Source organism: Channa argus, chromosome 20 (assembly GCF_033026475.1).
Source record: "Channa argus isolate prfri chromosome 20, Channa argus male v1.0, whole genome shotgun sequence".
Lineage (NCBI taxonomy): Eukaryota > Metazoa > Chordata > Actinopteri > Anabantiformes > Channidae > Channa > Channa argus.
In genome coordinates this window covers 13,663,705-13,684,511 of record NC_090216.1, presented here as the reverse complement: position 1 = coordinate 13,684,511, position 20,807 = coordinate 13,663,705, and the positions used below count along the sequence as shown (strand labels likewise).

At 37.8% G+C, this 20,807-nt stretch overlaps 2 protein-coding genes across 3 annotated transcripts in view; one reads left to right on the top strand and one right to left on the bottom strand.

Annotated features, from left to right (window-relative positions):
• Positions 1 to 8,641, bottom strand: part of trrap (transformation/transcription domain-associated protein) — an 81,975-nt gene extending 73,334 nt beyond the window's left edge. For both annotated transcript variants that reach the window (XM_067487936.1, XM_067487937.1), the window contains exons 1-19: positions 8,539 to 8,641; positions 7,765 to 7,947; positions 6,982 to 7,031; positions 6,626 to 6,736; positions 6,199 to 6,303; positions 5,910 to 5,993; positions 5,532 to 5,588; positions 5,292 to 5,417; positions 4,843 to 4,920; positions 4,358 to 4,446; positions 3,711 to 3,807; positions 2,679 to 2,817; positions 2,466 to 2,544; positions 1,679 to 1,913; positions 1,244 to 1,580; positions 1,011 to 1,108; positions 689 to 883; positions 333 to 524; positions 84 to 249 (exon numbers count right to left, since the gene is read on the bottom strand). In XM_067487936.1, the coding sequence (XP_067344037.1) occupies positions 84 to 249; positions 333 to 524; positions 689 to 883; positions 1,011 to 1,108; positions 1,244 to 1,580; positions 1,679 to 1,913; positions 2,466 to 2,544; positions 2,679 to 2,817; positions 3,711 to 3,807; positions 4,358 to 4,446; positions 4,843 to 4,920; positions 5,292 to 5,417; positions 5,532 to 5,588; positions 5,910 to 5,993; positions 6,199 to 6,303; positions 6,626 to 6,736; positions 6,982 to 7,031; positions 7,765 to 7,864 (2,338 nt within the window). In that variant the 5' untranslated portion in view covers positions 7,865 to 7,947; positions 8,539 to 8,641. The remainder of the gene's footprint in view (positions 1 to 83; positions 250 to 332; positions 525 to 688; positions 884 to 1,010; positions 1,109 to 1,243; positions 1,581 to 1,678; positions 1,914 to 2,465; positions 2,545 to 2,678; positions 2,818 to 3,710; positions 3,808 to 4,357; positions 4,447 to 4,842; positions 4,921 to 5,291; positions 5,418 to 5,531; positions 5,589 to 5,909; positions 5,994 to 6,198; positions 6,304 to 6,625; positions 6,737 to 6,981; positions 7,032 to 7,764; positions 7,948 to 8,538) is intronic.
• Positions 8,642 to 13,492: 4,851 nt separating this feature from the next.
• nptx2b (neuronal pentraxin IIb) lies at positions 13,493 to 20,373 on the top strand. The gene is made up of 5 exons (XM_067489288.1): positions 13,493 to 14,214; positions 14,908 to 15,127; positions 15,570 to 15,814; positions 15,910 to 16,089; positions 17,841 to 20,373. The coding sequence occupies exons 1-5, from the start codon at positions 13,780 to 13,782 to the stop codon at positions 18,069 to 18,071; spliced, it is 1,311 nt and encodes a 436-aa protein (XP_067345389.1). The 5' UTR covers positions 13,493 to 13,779; the 3' UTR covers positions 18,072 to 20,373.
• Positions 20,374 to 20,807: the final 434 nt, after the last annotated feature.

Here is a 20,807-nt window from a genome sequence, read left to right as displayed (position 1 = left end):
GAGCGAACTTTGTAAATTACACAAAAGCAATTTTCTGTCATGATTTATCATCTCAGAGAAAAAGAAAATGGGAGAGGCTTTACCTTGCAGCAAGTTAGGTAGAAGCGGTAGGAACTCCTGGTAAAGGAGGTCATGGCTGCCTCCACCAATAGAGCGGAAGAGAGCTCGGAGAAGCAGGAAGTAGTTGTAGGGTTCCTTAGCTGACTGGGCAAGCTCCATAGAGCTGTTCACTATCTTATGGAGGTGTGGCTGAGGAAATGAAGCTGAGTCATACTAGCAAAGATCAAGAAAAACACAAGCCTCACACAAAACACAGAAAAACCTCCACTTACCTTGAGCATCTGCTCATTCTCAGCAGCAAATAGTGATACTGAGCCAAAGACAAGTTTGAAGAGCTTTAGGTAGAGGTTTGAGAGCTCAACATTGGAGCCCATTTCTGGCAGTCTTTCAAGAAGATACTCTACTAGGATGGTGGCAAATAGAGCAGATGTTGAAAGGTTGGCCAGAAAAGAATTTGCCACAATCTAAAAAACAACAGGGAGGAAGAAATGTAATCTGAAAACACATGATAATTTAGGACTCAATGTCTTACTGCATGAATTGTTATTTTTCGACTTTCATAATGTTCAAAATCTATCAATCCAATAACTACATAATTCAATTTACAAATTTACAAAACTGCACATACCTGCAGTGCATAGTTCTTGGAGATCCTTTCCACCATGTATGGCACAGTGGTCTGAAAAATCTCTTTGAATGTGAGCGGGTTCATCATGGTAAAGACCCCTGCAAAGTGCTCCAGAACCTCCTTCTCCTCCTTCATGCGTACTGTCTGACAGTTGGCCACCCTGATATACGTCTGCTGGTTATTGGCAACCTGTACCTAGTTCATAAGAACATGAGCAGTTCCATTTGCATGCTGAAGAATTTACTTCCATTATTTGTGTTTGATTTATATATTTAATTTTTGTTTCTATTTCACATAGTATAATCAAGATCCTCAATTTTACCTGGTAGATGTCCAAAGCTTGCATGGCATACTTGACCAGCTTAATGTAGATTTGTGTCTCCTTTGGCTGAAGTTGCTTGTTAGGAATGAATTGAGCCTCTGGAGAAAGTATAAAAGGAAGTTTGACAACATATGTAAAAAGGAATTACAATTACTTATATAACACTCAACTAGATGCTTTAAAAAGTGCCTAATGCAGTCAAGTTTCTGGAGCATGGATCAGGGTCTTCTTACCTCCAGGTGCCTTGCAAGAGGTGATGCCCCAAGTAATCGTCTTCACTCCACACACCAAAGTCTTGACTAAGCTGCGGCAGTCCGACACCTGAAAAGTCTGCTTGTCTTCCTTCTCACCAGGTCGGTCAAAGGGAGTTGCTGGGGGTGGAGGCGCCGTGGCAACAGGCGTGGGAGGAGCAGGAGGAGGAATTGCAGGAGTTATGGATGGAGTGGGTGTGGCTGGTACTCCAGGTAACACCCCTGGGTCGACCACACCCATCTCTGACTGGGGCTTGCACTTTTTGAAGATGGAGACAAGCTGGTAGCGTGCAATGGTGTGAAACTTTAGCACAAATACCTGATTTATAAGAGCGAGATTGGGGGGTTACTCAACATTTCAGTGGCTATATCAAATATATTACTGTTTTGTTTTTACCAAAGCTTACTGCTCCCTACCTCTAGCATCCTCATTAAAATGTCACGCCCGTTGCCATTCTCTTGCTCTGACTTTGAGCGAATGCAGTCGACCAGGTTAAGTAGTAGCTTGCATGACATGGTCTGAATGTTACTCGGTAGTGACTCATCATCAATGTTTTTGGCGAAGAGCTGCACAGCTAGGGATAAATCTGTCAAGGGCAAGTTCTGACGAACATGGTGCACCAGATCTGCAAGTGTACTGTAAGCCAGCGGTCTAGAAAGAAGCAGATATATCAATATAACACCTGGAACAGATTTAGTCGTATTTGATGATTTCATGGCTGTGAATACAGAATGGTCCTTGCTGATAAAAGTGTTAATTATGAAAGCTCAAGAAAAGAAGAGCTACAGATGCAAATGAAACTAGCATTTTTGAAAGAGAAAGAGAGAGAGAGAGAAGTTGAGCTGATGAGTGACACTGATAAGCCTGCCAGGTCTGAACTGCCTTATTTCCTATGTAGTAATATTGTGAAATGATAGCCATTTTGTTGATATGGTGATTGAGCTTGGCATCTAAAGAGGTCAAAGGAGGTTGTAATCAACTGACTGATGACTGATCTGCAGGCAATATATGACAACTTCACAGTGTGATTTGTGTTGCAGTTTTGCCATCAGCTTTCCTGAGAAATTTAGTGTTACTGAGAACTGCCCTATTTATATGATACTACACTTAACCTGCACCTGGACAATCAATGCAAAAATGAGAAAGAGGGACAGGGTGCTGACACCAGGGAGATCAGACTATGAACACACACACAAAACACACCTAAGAGTCTCCCGGGCAGTGTAGCCAGAGCCAATCAGGATGGATTCATCAAAAAGTTTGTCCATACAAGGAATAAACTCTGAAATACAATAAGACATAATTTAGAGCAAGATTTCTAGAGTTTTGAGTTCCTCAGAAAAATAACTTGATGGGAACACTCCCGTATTAAAAGCCTTCTCATTTTCAAATTTCATAGTGGAAATGTATACATACGGCTGCGTAGGTCAGTCGTGAGGATGTGCTTAGCTGCAATGAGCAGTTCCTTGCGGAGGTGAGCAGTCTCAGAGGGGCAGTTGGACAGCAGCTGCAGCATGCCCTTTACCATCTGCTGAGAGTACTTTCCTACCAGGTCCTGGCAGGGAACACACACAAAATATGTAACTAAAAGAAAATACACTTTTAAAGCTTCTACAAAATGTTGTTTCTTAGATAACTTTTCATACAAGCCAGTGCAAATATTTCTAAACCTCAGTTACCTCATGTGTGGCCAGTGTTTAATGTTTTTTTCTAGAGGGAATAGGATTTATTTTTGAAAGGCATTATCAGTGTTTTTTATGATGTTGCAAAATTGATATTTTTATTTTCATTTGCAGCATAACTGATAATGTTTGCACAACAAAAGGTCAGTAAAAGAAATAGCTTCAATGAAAGTATTTGTTTCCCGTCCATTGTGAATACCTTAAGTAAATATAAAGTTTTAGTTTAAAATGTCTTTTTTTTAATCTTTATTCTTCCTAGCTTTGGTGCCAAACATCCTTCCTGACATTTGCAGGATGAATGACAGGTATGTAAGAGCAGAGGTATTGAAACTGGTTTCAGCCGTGCATGTCACTTATGGTTGTTGTTGGTGGTAGTATTTGGTTAGGGACAGGACAACGCCTGGACAATTTCCTTCAATGTAATACATGAAAGCACCAATTGCATCCTTTACTTAGCCGATCCACCTATGCAAAACCCAGTGGCTTTAAATGCAGGCTAAGCCGCAATAATTCCTTCAAATATATTCCATTGAGGGCATCTGTCTCTTCACAAGCAACGGATTTTCCTATGTATAACGTATCTTTTATAAAGTTAAAATTCACAAAACATCGCAAAATACTGACGAAAAAATGAGAAATCCATTAAAATGATGCAAATGAAACAGCTTTAACTAGAAATGACAACTGTTTTCCTTCAAGACAGGATAACTCATTGAACTTGTTCATTGACGGTGTATGATGCAACACTCGGCCATCAAACAGGTACCTGGTAGATTCGGATGATGTAGGCTAGGAATGACAGAGTCTTGATCTGCGCAGCAATGAAGTCGGCATATAACTCCTTGTTATAAAGCTTGTGCTGCCTGCAAATTAAACAGAACAATTTACACACAAAACCGATTTAATCCCATCAAAGGCATTAATGATGTTGTACACCTGCAGTAGGTGGTAATTACAGAGGCTGAAATTGTGGGTCTACATATGGGAGTCAATTATACATGGGTGACTTGTTTGTTTGCGTCACAGCTGCTACTGCACGTTAGGAAGAAACCCTCTATACCTGCCGGAGTCTGTTGAGGTATTTTTCTAAATTAACTCTGCTCGATTTCCTTCCTGTTTGGAATGCTTAACATACCCTTCCTCTTACCCTGAGAGGTTTCACCCCCTGCTAAGCCAATTTCTGCAATTTTAACTTCCCCAAATGGATTTTCACTCCAGCTTTGGCAGGCAAAGTGCTAAGAAACATCATCACCAAACTGAAAGGGAGCAGGTAAAAAATACATAAATAAATTCACTTAAATGTGCCCAAACTAATATTGAAGGCTGTAAAATAAAAATTAAATTTGAGATGTAATGGCACAGTACACATCCATGGACGTGTGCAGATAAATGCATTCACAGATCTGTCCTTACCTGGCCTGTGGAGACACCTGGAGAGTGATGGTGTTCATAATGAGAGGAACAAATTCTGACACCACATTGTGAATATTCAGTTTATATAGCTGAGGACACAGAGCAAACATGTCAGTTAAAGACCTGTTGTCACTGTAACACAATTCACTCTAAAAACTCATATTTTATATTATCATACTATATTACATACAAACTCTAATTAAAATGCAGATGTGTCAATTCAGTCTTTGTTAAAATGTTAAATGCTATCTTGATTTCCACCGTTAAACTGAAAGGCAGACTTTAAATTAAACCTTTAAATTTCAAATGTTATACTTTTAGATAAAAAAAAAAAAAATGAAAATAAAAATAAAAAATGATACCACAACTCTAACACCACAACTCATTTACTTGTTCACACATTTCCTTTTATTGAACTTTTACCAAGGGTTATGAAAAGATTTGTATATTTGATAAAGATATTGATAAAGAAGTGTTTTCTTCACCTGATACATGAGCACCACTATGATAGGTAGCTCTGCCAGCACCTTGAGAGACAAAGACCCCCGAGGGATGATGGTGTGCTATAGGCAGAAATTAAAGGAGAAAAATAATCAGAAGGCTGTAATGACTTAACAAAAATGCTTGACAAATAGTGATTGCAACTAATAGCTTTGAGGCTGACATTTAGTTTAATACCATCAATTTTGCATTTATTTAGAGAACAATGAATGTGTGCTACAAATGTGACACAGGTCAAAGCTGAAAGAATAAATAATGTACTTTATCTATGTTTTATATCAGATAACTGTAGTTTTTTTGTCTCTCCTAATAGTGTAGCAACATGGTGCATCACTACCATCAAGTGGTTACAGACAGTACTGTGAAAGAATATGTATGGAGTACAAAAACTGCAGTGGAGATCTAAACTCGTACAAAGTGCTGAATAGCTTACTGTTCGTGTTTCGCTGTCTTCTCTCTCAGGTGCTGTCTTAACCAACACAGAGGTGATCATTCCTACCATTTCAGGGGAGGGAACTGTGTTTTCTGCTATCACCTGTGGGTTCTCAAAGTACCTGGCCTGGGTAACACAGGTGGAACAAAAGACATCAGAGCGTATAGTAAATAACTTACATTTGCATGCATTCAAAATTTCAAAATGCAGTCAGCCACTTGCTGCTGAAGTTGTACTTACAACGACTTTGGGAAGATCTTTGTAAATCTGCTTCACAAAGTCCAGAAAGTGATGAATCTGAGAAGAGATTATTATGTTGGTCCATTTTAGTCCAAGACTCCAAGAAAAGGTTTAACTTCACTTTTAAAGAATGATATAATGTGTCTTTCTTATGACTAGATTATGATAATCATATCTGTGAATCATAAAAATATTCACAAATAACCTTTGACTTTATTAATAATTTTACAATACAGTTTTCAGTTGACCACACAGGACAAAATACAGAGAATTCAATCTGATGGGCATTTTCATAAAATACACAATTATTCAGTAATGAAATTTTAAAATTGAGGTCACCAACACCAAGATTTTAAGCGATAAGGCAAAGATTCTTACCTCCTGAGAAATAGGAGGGCGGAACTGTTTGTGCAGCTCAATAATGATGCGAAGGCATATCAGCACATTTTCCTCACTTTCAATCTGGAAAATAACAATGAAATAACTATACAATAGCTTGTGTGTGTTTGGGATATTTTCATGTGTAACTTTTATTTTACTTTATAATTCGACCAAAAAACTGCTATCGGTTAAGATGCACACAGTAGTTTAGAGGCAACTGAATGACGCAAAATCTATGAAAATGTAAACAATATGTTGTGTTTTCCAGAATCAAATAGACTCATACCTCCAGGAAGCGGAACATCACAGATAAGATGTTTTTGGTATGTGGTCGAAGGTGTTCATTGGTTGGAATGCGGTGAATGATTTCCAGGACCAGCTTCCTTAATTGCTGAAAGAATGAATAACATTTTAAAGAACAGAATACAGAACTGAATGACTTACAAAATTATTTTCAATCGAATGAAAGAACTACAATTAAATGCTATTATGTCAAAGGATGTAAAATATTTTAAGCAAATGTATGAATGCTAGATCACACTACTGACTGACCAATTAAATCTTATGGATGCATTGTATTATGGTCTACCGAGAATACTGAGCTACTGTGTGTTCTGCCCTTATTATCGTTATGGATAGTTGGTAATTACAGACAAATGGGTACAAATACGTGAAAGTAGGCAGAACCCAATGGCCTTGCCTTTTTCCTCTACCTGTGTTGGCTTTTCTTGAAGAAATTGCACCTCTCCATCTTGAAGAAATGTGAGGAAGCGTGGAATGATGTGTTCCAAGAAGGTGGAATATTGAGGTGAAGATGTAACATTCTGAAATTAACAAGCCCAAAAGACTGTAGGTCATGTAACAATACAGAATATTCATGTCTCAGTTCTGTGTTTTTTCAACCCAATTTTTATTTTTTTATCGATTAAATTGTCATGCAAAAAAAAAAAACAGAAGTACACTTCAGTAAGATTCATAAAACCTCTTAAAAACCAATCACAAATCCATCAGTAGAGACAAAGAAAATGAATCCCCTTCATCACTCAATGAGAACATTCATCAAACTTACCTCAAAGTTCTCGCTGACCTCTTGCATCATCTTCAGCTTAGTTTCATCAGCTAGAAGTTGAAGGACAGAGTGTTGCCATTAATCAAATGTGCTAATATTACACTTCAACTTTTTATCTCCATGTGCTCAGCAGGGGTTCTCAGATCTTATCAGTTTTACTTTCAGTGCCCAGATTGATCAAAAAGGTACATCAACAAACACACTCACACTCAAACACACTAACACAGAAAACTCTCACAGACAGATGTACCTTTGTCTGGACTAAAGCATATCGCTCTCATCACATTCCCCATGCTGAGCACAGAAGGCTCATCTCAACCCTCACTTGATTTGTTGACACATTCCAAAGTTCAGTATAGTGACAAGCTAGTTATTGACATGAGTGGATTATAGACATGTTTTATGAATAGTTAACTTAAATTATGTTCGTTTCCTATGCATAATGTGCTTTGCTGCATTTACATTATGCATATTTTGACCAATTAAATGTTCTTTGGCAAAGAAGAATCCCATCCCAAATATACAATTGAGGACGCATACATAACATGAAGAAATGAAAAGGATATAAATCTGAGCCCAAAAAAAGGAAATCATCTATATTAATGCTGAATGTAACTTTTGGGCCAATGGCCAACTCATGAAAAGTGTTTTTCTTTTACTGACTTACATACATTTTTACTATTAAATCTGCATTTAATACGAAACAGGTAATTAAATGCAGAGATAAGAAACCTGTAGACATTACTCATGTATATCAACACACATCATGATCTATGAACTTACGTGTATTAGTGTCTGTAAGTGCTGCCACAAACTGCAGGTACTTCTTCATAAGTGTGGTCTGGTCGACCACAGTGGGGCTGGGCGTAGGCACAAAGGCCATAGTGGCACCTTGGACAGAATTGCTGCCGAGGGAAGAGGGGGACAGGCAGCAGTCTGCACAGTTCTCAATGAGATTTCATATCACTGCAGAAATGAGAGGAAATCAGAAATTTAAAACAATGACAGTAAAAGCAAATAAAATTATTTGATGTACAGAAAGTAAACACGTCTGTTATATTTGCTAAACATTTATTTATTATAAGAAAATTATAAGCGTTGTTACAGTAAACTTACAGTTTTTATTTATTTAAAAAAAAAAGCTATTCCACAAACAACACGCCGCCTAACGGGCGCACAATTATGACATCACGCCAAGCCACAGCTAGCACAATTTTACAAACTCTAAGAATTTGGAACCAAACTACTGTTCAGAGTCGTTAAACATATGTGCTTAATAAATATACATATATTTGCATATATTATATCACGATTGTAACTTATTATATTATCTGTTCTGAACATAATAGCAATCGCTAGCTACTAGTTAAGCTAGCTATTCAAAGAAAGAATGCTCGCGCACCCGATAAACTGTTACACGGAAAATTAAGACAGACTGTAGTGGGAAGAACAAATTGTCCAAAAATACAAACTGTTCAAGATAATGCATATAGAAAATAGCATGGTAAACACACATTTCATTAAAGTTCAGGAAAAAAGCAAACCGCTTGCACTTACCTAAATCCAATGACAGGAAACTATCACTCTGTATCCGCCGCGCTCGTGCTACTGCTGCTCAGGGATTACTACCAAAAATGATATCCCTCCGACAATTGTTTCTCGTATTTTCCCATTGAAATTACGAATAAAGCAACATAATGTTTTATTAATCCCTATATATATACATATATATATATGAATTTTAAGATCCATCATCAGTGATGTAAAAATATGTTAAATACGCCATCACGCTTACTTGTAGTGCTAGCGGAATGATACATTGTAAAAACCAGTGGAGGTAAGACCATCACTTTCGATGGTCTTACCTTAACCGCGCTTAACCGCGCATGCTCGTTGGTGGTAGAGCTCTGGGAGAAGAGTGGCTTTATCAGAATTACAACTCTATTTCCCAAAAAGTTGGGAAGATCTGTAAACGTAAATAAAAGCAGAATGCAATGATTTGCAATTCTCATCAACCCATATTTTATTCTCAATAGAACACAAACAACCTATCTGATTTTCAAACTGAGACTGAGAGAGATTTTTACCATTTCATGGAAAATATTAGCTCATTTTAAAATTGATGACAGCAGCACATCTCCAAAAAAATGGAACAGGGTGATGTTTATAATTTTTTAGCATCCCAGTCTCTGTACATCTGGGAAGTGAGTGGACCACTTGTTAGAGGTTTAGGAGAGGGATGTTGTGCCATTCTTGTCAAGATTTTTTTGCTTTATGGGATGCTATAGCTCATTTGGTAAGGCCAAAGCCATGCTGTTGTGATGGATGCAGTATGTAGTTAAGCATTGTCTCGCTGAAATGTGCAAGACTTTCCTTGAAAGGGAAATTGTCTGGATGGGAGAATAAGCTGTAAAAGCTCATTGATGGCGCCTTTCCAGATGTGTAAGCTGCCCAAAGCATAGGAACTAATTCACCCCCATACCATCAGAGATGGAGGCTTTTGAACTGTCTGCTAATAACAAGCTGGATAGTCCCTCTCCTCTCTAGTCTGCAGAAAAGGGCATCCATGGTTTCCAAAAATCAATTTCAAATCTTAATCTCAACACAGAACAGTTTTCCATTTTGCCTCAAATCATTTAAATGAGATGTGGCCCAGAGAACACAGAAGTGTTTCTGGATCATGTTCATATGGGTTCTTCGTTGCATGATACAGCTTTTACTAACATTTGTGGATTGCACAGCAAACAGTGTTCACCGACAGTGATTTCTGGAAGTGTTCCTGAGCCCATGCAGTGATGTCAAGTAAAGAATGATGCCTGTTTTTAATGCAGTGCCATCTGAGTTTTGACCATCTCCAGTTTTGACCTTCAGCCTTATCCCTTGCACACAGAGGTTCCTCCTGATTCTCTGAATCTTTTGATGATATTATATAGTGTAGATGGTGGGATCTTTAATGTCTTCACAATTTTATGTTGAGGAAATTTTTTCTGAAATTGTTCCACAGTTTTTCTTTTTGGCACAGTTTGTCGCAGATTGGTGAACCTCTGCTCACCTGTGGGCTGTGCCTGTCTGAAATGCCGGTCATAACCCAAATATTTTCACATCTTCCCAACCTTTTTGAATAGGGGTTAAATATATATTATGTCACATGCTCAAATTTGCTAAATTAACCAACAGTTACATTTCTAAAACAGGAAAAGGGTTTTGAAAGGCAACTTACCCTGTCAATTGTACTATATGTTTGGTGGAAGCTATAACTATTATTTTAGGTTTTCACTACCAGTTTTTAATTTGCATTTTAGGATAAATGTTCCAGCTAATGGTTTATTACAAGTTCCTAACACTTTCACATTTAATTAATAGAACAACTTTTGGATTGTCAGTTGCGGAAAGTCCCCTGTTCATTTTCCCTCTCATTAAGAAAGATTATAATATATTAGAGTTGCATATAATTGTTAATGATGAATTGTGAGTTTTAAACTTGCTAACAAAAATAAATGTTAGTAGGCCTAGATCACAAATCACCAAGCATCAATTGCAGATATATTCCACCACCTGCAGCAAGCCAAGCTACCATAATATTAATAGGTAATGTTTGAAGAATTATGACGAATGAGTCAGAAAAAAACTTCAACAGAATTTGTTTAATTTTTTTATTGTTTGTCTTTATTGACTTGCAGTACTTACTGAGGTTTGTTTTCACCACAAGATGGCAGTCCACTGAAGGTGCCTATGTGTTTTTATGCTCAGAAGTATGAAATTCACTGTGTAAACAAACATAATGAAACTATTTGCAAAACAAACACTTACTGAGCGCAGTGTGGGAAATTAGACTCCTTTGAGCACATAAGATGTGTAAGTTGGGAGTTTGAAAAAGAAATAGAGTAGAACGTTGAGTGGTTTTGTTCTTGTTTTTTCTTCTTCTCAAATCAGTCTTTATTTAAAATGTGATTAATTTATGATTCATAAGTACTTTAAAGTTTGCCCTGAGTCTACATGCACACTTAACAAGTAATTAACAAGTGTTTGACTTCGAATTGTTGCAAAATAATGACTACTGGTCATGAGATGGCCATTAAATCTGACTTTAATCCTGCCTTCCACTGACATGTTTTTCAAATGGGTTTTAATTCATAATTGCCTCCATCACAATCTCCTTTGTCCATAGACTGAAGTCACGGGTACAATAAGATATTTATTTCATTAAATGCCACATGTAATGTAAGAGATCATTTGACATATAATGTGACATTTTCATTCTCTTTGCACTCTCTGTCCCCTAAGTAATCATAATCTGCTAAAAGATGTTTGCGTCATGCTTATTGCACTGTCCTATTTGTTTCATTAATGTTTTTTTCTTCTGGCAGGCTTTATTCTGAGAGGGAAGAGTGGATGACACACTGGTTGTGCTGCTTTTTTAAAACCACTCATCTATCCATTAGATTTGTGTTTGTTCAGCGAACTGCTGCTGCTGCTGCTGCCCTCATGATGTAGCCAGATCACCCCTGCATTATTGCTCGTGTAGAAAGAAGTGCACTTTTCTTGAGACTGTGTCCGAATCATCAACAATAGCATAAAAATCTATTCATGCATCTGAAGCTTCAATGCACATTCATATTTTTTGCAAATATGAACTCTTAAGGTCAGCAAAAATAGGACACGTTCTTTGTCAACCAGACAAACAGGCGTGTAAAAGACTGAGAACAGAGAGTCCTCCAGATTCAGAATTTGATGGTTATCAAACATTTTAATTTCATAATAACGGTGATTTCTTTAGAATAATTAGAGTTCAAATTTCTATTTCTAAGATGTGTTAAAAAACCTGGAGTTTTTGTTGAGCTGGAAGGCAGCTTTTGTCTTTGTAGCTTGGTAACTGGAAAACAGGTGAGATGTCAGAGTAAAATATTTTGTTTAACAGAGGGAGGCAGAGTCTTTGACCAATGGAGGTAACTGGTTTTCACAGGCTTTCCAAAGCCAGTAAATTGAAGGTTATGGATGGTCACTCACTCCAGCAAGATCCTGCTTCACTCATTCATTTCTTTCTTTCTTTCTTTCTGTAACCAATCAAATAATTCAAGAACATTTGACCTGCATAAATTATTTTATGTTGTTGTGTTTTTTAAACGTTTTTTAAACGTTTTTTTCATACTGCACACTTCAACCTCAAATCCCCATTATTCTAATTACAAGTACTGCACTAATTTTTATTATGTTGACAGCACACATTGATGCATGAAGCTATAAAACATTAGACTTAAAAATTCCCACAAAGACATATATTTTTTTTAAACTTCCCATATCAATACATGTCTGTTCCCCACTTATAGTTGTTTACATACATCTTCTTACATCTACTTCAAAGCCTTAATAATATATATGTATTAAATGTTTATTCATTGCTAATACATGCAACATTAGTATGTTTTTAAATTGCAAGACAATATTCATTTTTGTATTCATAATTTCCTTCAGTGGTCTCTAACCTTTTATAGCCTGTGACAGCTTAGGAAAAAGCAGTGTTAAACTATAAGCTTTAAATGGCTACTTAAATTACTACCCAGGTGTCATTAGCACTACTTAGGATTAAAAGTAATATTATGATGTGTTTAAAATGATTTGTAATTATGCACACTGGCTATACCCAATCAGCATGTGTCAGTCATGAGTGTGTTAATGAACTCTGATCCACTGACAATATTATCAAACTGACTGTAGGACTTGTAAAGTTGTTGCCATGTGATTATTTGATTGTGCATTCGGATAAAACAAGAATTCCTACGACTGGGCTCCTTTAGAAAGCTGCTGTTTTAAACCTCATATTTGAGAATTGAATGTCATTAAAAAGATCCCTGGTTGACTGTGTGATTTGGAACATAGCTGGATGCCATGTTCAAAGCACAGTGGTATGTCTTCCAGTCTGCACAACAGGATTTATTGACCTTTCTCAGACAGGCAGCTTTTGCTAATTGTTTACCGCCACATCCTGTTTCTTCTCTGCTTGGTTTATTGAAGAGACTCATCTGCATTTAGAATGATTCCTCGTGCTTTTGATGACTGGAGAAATGTGTACTTTTAGCCGTAAATGATCTTGACGCCTCCTTTTCCATCTTTAAAGTCATTTATACAGTATAATTAGATTGTTTTTCTAATTGTTCTGTCTTTTAGGATGAATGTTATTCACTACTTAGTTAGTCACACATTTACAGTTAGAAAAAGCAAATAAACGAATTATGGGAACATGATAATAAACACGAGTGAGAATAGGTCTCCTGAATATAAAATGATGAGCTGCAACGAACAAATATCACACTTTTAAATCATGTTGACACTCTTTGCCAGCTAAATCGATATGAAATAACCAACTCCATAGTTTTATTGCTTAATTAACCATTAAACAAATAAATAAACAAAGGTTTGACCCAGCTTGACGATGACGTCAGGCTACTACAACCAATCCAGAAGCACAGATACCTTTTTTTGATAATCCTCTTTCCAAAGAGGAGCTGTCCGATCAGCACCGCGCTAGGAATAGATCCCAACACAAGCCACTTTAGCCGGGCTTATAGTGATTGTCTCACACTTGATGGGATTTCCTCGTCGACTCTTCTTGATTTTGCTGGTGTGGCATGGCGTTCATTTCTACTGATAGTTCTTCGCGATGTTAACTGGGGGTAGACTTTTCACAGGGACACCTTTACGCGCCGAACTTAAGAGTGCTTCTTGTTACAGATTGTTAAGGGTTTGGTAGTTGGCTTTTCACTCTTAACTTTGATTTCCTTAAAACTAAACGCCACCGGCATGTTCTCACTCTTGTACGGCTTGTTATGTTTTTATGTGCTGGGTCAACAAGCAAGCGGCCAGGCGGACGATGGAAAGCGGTACATCTGTCGGGCAGTGCCCCTCAGCGGCGATGCCAGTTGCCCTGTGACGTTGTTACCCGAGCTAAACACCGGGAGCCAGGAAGAGGAGCTCAGAAACACCGTTATGCAGCTACGAGAGACAATTTTGCAGCAGAAAGAAACAATTTCCAAACAACTGGGCACCATCAACGAGCTAACCACTAAGTTGTCCCTGTGCGCCTCAACGACAGACGATAGGAAATACGAAAAGCAGGGGTCCTGGGGCAAAGAAAAACAGAATACAATGGGAGATGTTCCTAGAGATCCTAATGACACAATAGATAGTCTTGGGAAAACCATGCAAGGGCTTAAGGACCGGCTAGAGAACCTGGAGGTAAACTGCCACCAATTGCGTAAAGTTTAGCCTTTACCCCTGTGCCAAAGCTGTGCGTAAAACTATTATGTATATATTATATAATATATATTATATGTATATTCTAAGTATAGAATTACGGCAAATTGTAGATTAGACTAGCACAGTACTTCTTAGAATCAGAGTACGTGTTACCAAGATCAAGCACAGGAATCTATTGGAAACAGATTATTGGCCAACCTCAAATGTTTCATATGCAGCAACTATTGGGATATGTGATATATGTGTGTGGTTATATTATGCTTGTCTGATCAACTTTATCTTTTTATAGTTATATATTATGTTATACATTATACATATTGTTCATTGCTAGCTTCAATGTGTGCATGTTAACTATGACAGGGCCTAAAAGGATACAATATGGAAATTTGGACCTACAGCAACCGATTGAGTAAAACTATTGCACAAATATGTCAGAACCATTCATTAAGTATTAGAAAACCTCTCAGCAGAGCAACGATACACAGATTGTTTTCTACTCCTACTGATCACAAAAAAATTGTAAAACTATATTTATAGGCCTATTAATCAGTCACACAGAGGCATCACATCATGTTTAATAGTGATGTTAGTCTCCACTTGCTCATGGAGAACACTGTCCCTGATCAGTTCTGTGCACTTCCTGCTCGTGATAAGTTGTCCATTCTTCCTCAGCAACAGCAGATGAGAGCCAACGTATCTGGCGCCACGTTTCCCAGCGAGCTCCGCGACCTGCTGCAGCGTCGACTTGGGGAGCTTGAGAAACAGCTCCTGAAGAAAGTCAGTAACCTGGAGGAGGAGAAGAGCATGCTATCCAATGCTACAGCAGCCTATAGGCTGAAGACAGAAAGTACACTGAATGCCCTGGTGGAGAGGATCAGTGAGTTGGAGAAAGGTAGAGGAAAAACACAGGTTTTAGATAAAGTCAAGATGAAATATTGTTTAGAGCTGATTAGGTAACTCAATACAATCTATTGGAGAGAGGGAAATATTGTTCAGCATGCAAAGGACATTAGTGGAGAGGGTGAGCTAAACAACACTGTTTGGTGCTGCCGAAGCCCCCAACCTGCTGTACTAATACTGCACTAATGGTGATGAATCAGATGAAGATACTCAGAGGAAAAAAAAAAGTTGAGAGCATCTGATGAATCAGAAATGCACCTTTTACATAAAAGGAACCTTTTGTTGAGGCTGTTTTAAAAACAGAGTCTAAAGGGGCGTTCTTCTGTTTTCTTCTCATTTTTTTAGTCACTGGTTAACAGGTTTATGTAAAGACACAACCTCTTGGGACCCATCTCACCTGTCCTACCTTCTGTCATTCCTTATGCTTGTCTCAGGGGGAGGGGACTTCAAGTCCCCAGAGCAGTTCAAGCTGTCTCTCCCACAGCGGACGAACTACCTGTATGGCCGCATCACTAAGAGCCTGCCAGAGATGTATGCGTTCACGCTCTGTATGTGGATCAAGTCCAGTGCCAGCCCAGGCATAGGGACACCATTCTCGTATGGGGTGCCTGGCCAAGCCAATGAAATTGTGCTGATTGAATGGGGCAATAACCCCATAGAGCTGCTCATTAATGACAAGGTAGGTTATCTTCCTAAATCTCCTGACCTGCTGTGGTTTAAATCATTATTTGCAAAATAAAAATACCAAAATTAAATATAAGCACAATTGTGTAGGTTGCTCAGCTGCCCTTAGAGGTACGGGATGGAAGGTGGCACCACATTTGCATTTCTTGGACCACACGGGATGGTCAATGGGACGCTTACCAAGATGGGGAGAAGCTGGGTACTGGAGACAACTTGGCAGCCTGGCACCCCATCAAACCTGGAGGAGTTATCATCTTGGGGCAGGAGCAGGTAAAGACGAGCAGTAAGAACCAAAATGTCAGTGTAAATAAATTAGACTCCTTTGTGTGCGGTACATTTTTAGTACATAGAACACACAGTGAAGCACATTTACAATATAACTTCAAGTCTCTAGTGCAGAATTTTCATGTGATCACAAGTTAAAAACTTCTAAGCCCAATGTCAAGTAGGTCTGCCAGTATTTTAATGGCACACCTTTGCAGAATGCAACACCAATTCAATAAATCTGAGGCAGCAGTAATAGGATGCTGGTAGATTTTCATGAAAAAAACTATTAAATGGATAACAATACACACTGCACACGACTGCCAATGTCTCCCTGTGGAACAATCAGAGCATGATTAACATTGTTAATTAACAATGGAGCAACGAGACTCACCAGTCTGTTTAATTCTGTGGCAATCAAATCAATAGAGTTTGAAGCTGTTGTTATCAAGGAACATTCCTCTAATCACATGTCTGACCACAACAACAAACTGCAGATTTAACAGGTCTTTTTAAAGTTTTTTTTTTTTAATAATTAGCTTCTAATGATGGGAGAGTTTAGCCGTGCTCATGGATTGTCATTTGTGCTACCCTCAGGATGAATTTGATTTTAGTGCCAACATTTTTTTGGTACTGTGATTTAGGACCATGTTTATGACCATGTTTAGTGCAAAATGTAAGCATGCCAACACACTAAACTAAGGGTCACTGTGAGCTTAATAGCATGCGTTACCACATGCAGCCTCACAGAGCAAGTAGCATGGACCTAGACTCTTAGTTTTAATAGCACAGTAAACAAGCTCAGCTGGAAGGCAACAACCTTCCTGAGATCATTTCGTGACAAATAATTCTAATTACATAATTAAAATGTCATAATACACACTTCATATTGCAAATGAATAGTGTGTAATATATGATGTATATATCTGTGTAGATTTCTTTCTGTAATTGTGAGCTTGTCTAATCTCTAATTGCTATGAACACACTAAAACGTTCAGTTTAGCCTGATTTGCCACTTAATAACTTAGCTTAAGTTAATAACTTAAATTCTGATTGAGTCTATTACCACCCCCCTTAAAAGTGCCCCCCTCCTTGCAGCTGTACCAGTGAACCACATCAGATGAAGAAGAAAGAAGGATTAATGATTAATGATTTCTTGAATAATTGTAATCCTCGCCAAGTGACTAATATCAGGAGCACTTGTGTTTTTATGAAAATAGATATAGTAGATAAGGAACATATTATATGGCTTTGCTATTGTAGAAATGAATTAATCAACTTCCAGTCAGTTGTTTGTTCATTAGCTTCACCAAGTCAATACATTTACATTTAGTCGCTTTTATTCAAAGTGACTTAGAAGTGAGGTACAAAGCAAGCAAAGACTCTAGTAGTACAAGTACTTTGTCCATTTCTATGCAGGGTAGAGCATTAAAATGTAGAAAATGTCCCTTTATAGCAAATTCTGTGCAATTAATTTTAAACTAATTGTGAGTAACTACGGACAGTCTGCGATTAATTAAGATTGACATTTCTAATTGCTTGACAGCGCTAATAAAATTCATACAGTCCCTTAAAGAAAATACCAGGAAGTCCTCATTGGCAGCCATAGTACATACAGCCAGGACTAGAAAAAAAGTTGAACACTTATTAAACCTGAATGTTTAATGACTTGTCCACCCAAGGTCCCACAGACAACCTCCTCCACCTCAAGTAAATGATGCCTGAAATTAACATCCTGCACTTTATGGCCCTTACAGGACGTTGTGGGAGGGCGCTTTGATGCTGGACAGGCTTTTGTGGGTGAGCTGAGTCAGGTAAACATTTGGGATCGTGTTCTGAAGCCATTTGAGATCCAGTCTATGGCCAACTGCAGTTCTTACATCCCTGGGAATGTAATTTCCTGGCTAGCAAGCAATGTTGAAGTTTTTGGAAGGGGAGCCTTCAAACGGCCCTTGGAGATGTGTCTGGAGCGGCTTCCCAATGCGTAAGGCTGCCTGTCTGCTTCACATTTGATTTGCTTGTGCGTTTTTGTCCATTCAGCATTTTTTTTTTTTATTGTCTGCTCTTACTGTACAGCAGTTTATGAACTTTGTTAAATTTTACAATGAGGTTTTATCTGCTTTGCACAATGAGATATTTGTGTTTTCTGAATGAGAAAAACTTGCTCGTAGCAGTCACAGATATTCACACAATCGAATGTGGACACACACCGAAGTGCATATTGTCATGTTGAGGCTGCACACCACACCACCACTTACAGGTTGCAGTTTCTTTTAGTGGAACTTAAAACTTCAGTAAACCTGCTATGGTATAAAAAGGTTTTACTGCTAATATGAACATAACCCCTATCCTCACACATCTGTCAATCCACATTCAAAAGCTTAGAAGTAATGCAAATCCAGTGAAGTACGTCACATGCACACAGTGCTACTGCTACTACCACAGTTCAGTGTTGCCTTGTGAGCTAGAGCTGTGGACCGTGTCAGAGGAAAGATTAAAGGTCTGGTTATTACTGTTCCTTAACTAGGTAAAGGGCTTAGAGCCAGCATCAATCGTACATCTGATCCTGACATGCTTGTTTATTTTAAGAGGGAAGGTTCAGTTTGGTGCAAAAGTTTGCATCCCCCTATTTTGAAATGTCAAAAGAGTACTCAGAGAAATGTGTTTCTCAACATAATATTCAATGTACATTCAGCTGGTACAAATGTTCCTTCATCAGAAATTAATTAAATTTCACCTCAAATTATTTTATCAAGGGGACCCCATCCATAGCACTGACCTAAAAAGGTCAAAGAATGCATATAAAAAGTTACAGTAAAATAAGTGCTTCTGTGGAAACATTTGCCTTTCCTTTGATCAATTAAATATTAACTTTAATTTCTGAAGAAAGAACAATTGTACTTTCTATATGTGCTTTAAATATTATGTATGTGAATAAAACATATTTGTTTTACACTTATTGGCATTTTAAAATTATGGAACGCAAAACTTGCATCCAGATGTAACTAAAAATGTTTAATAGGGCACTTTCTGTGTTATGTACTGCTTGATAGTTCCATCGTGAGTGCAATAGACATTAATCTCTGGTTTAAAAAATAAAAATAAAAAACTATATTATGTCACACTACCAGAGTGTTGTTAGTTTTATAATTAGGACCCAAAAGAGGAGACGGCGAAGGGAAGTTTTGCAGGAGAAATAATTGTTTATTAACAAAAAAGGACAAACTACTGAAAATCAATCCATGAGGAGGACAGGAAAAACACACGCAGTAACATAAAAACTAAGTAAAACAGAACCCGAACCTAAACACACTCAGAAATGAGGATGAACTAAATTATAACTGTGCTGGGGAAGCAACTTAGTAACTAAGGGGAAGCAGACACGAACAATCTGAACACAAAATGCAGACAGACAGAAGGGGACGAATACATACTCATAAAACCAGCGCCAGGAAGCAGGGATAACAAAAGACAAAACCAAAACACTGATACAAACAGGAAAGCAAACCTCAGACCAACATAAGGGGGTTGAGAGTCCAAACATGAGGATCATGTAGGGCAAAGCAGGAGAATGTTCAAAAGCATAGTACATCCACCGCAATGTCCGCTGCTCACAGAGGAGGAAGGAGAGACAATCTGGCAGGAAACAGTGGGGAGAGCTGGGTATAAGTACATGGGGACACAGGTGAAAACAATCAGGGTTAATGAGAAACAAGAAGCTAAAGGACCTAACTAGGAAGTGGTGCTGAGGGATAACAAAATAAAAGCCAAGAGCAGGAAGTAAAACTAAAGACAAACCAAAGTCCAAAAACCGGGACTGTGACATATTATTGTTAGTTTAGTGTTTCCAATAATGAACCTTACATTATTTAGGGGCTCTGTTAATTGCATGTGTAACTGATACCAATACAGAGGCTATCACAGTGCTTTTTCTCTTGCCTTTTCCATTTGAAAAAACATGTTTAAAATAGAGAATAACATTGAAGATTTATTGCTGTAATTTTGCTAAATATTTTACTTTGTAATTTGTGTTGTTGTTGTTGTTGCTATTGTCTTTTCCAACCAAGCATTAGAAAGGAGCAAACAAGACATTTGAACTATAAAATCTGTCCAAAAAAATGTATAATGTATTTTTAATGTACTTGTCAATTTATTATTTGTATGGTGTCATTTTGTAATATTTAGTGTTTATATCAAGAAAATTGGAAGGTTTAGTCTCTGTTTTTATCACATATGTCCACTTTGTCTTGTGGCCTTCTTATGGAGATTTAAGTGCCATTAAATGTTTTCACTTTGCCAATAAATGAAAATGAAATGACAAAAATAAATCTACAAATGTATTTGTTTTACTTGGCAAACTTTATTTCGTAGGTTTCTGGCTCATCAGTGTATTTCCTATAACCCATACAACATATATTTAGAGCTTTGTGAAAGAAATCTGGGTTGGGTCATGTGAGATCAACCAGTTAATCTCTGGTAGTCATATCGCAGAATAACCAGTTTAATCACCTTTTCTTTTGTTAGTGGTACCTGTGAAGCTGGTACGGTGACACAAAAGTGAGCGGTTAATCACACACCCTCAGCTGGGTCTTTAAAGTCAGACTTTCAACAGGTGTCCTGGGTGGCATTAGAAACACTTAACAGATGAGAAAGGCTGAAAGGTCATGGGTGACGTCAAAGAGACACTCCTTTGGACAAAGCAGCTTCTTTGAATCCCACAGTGC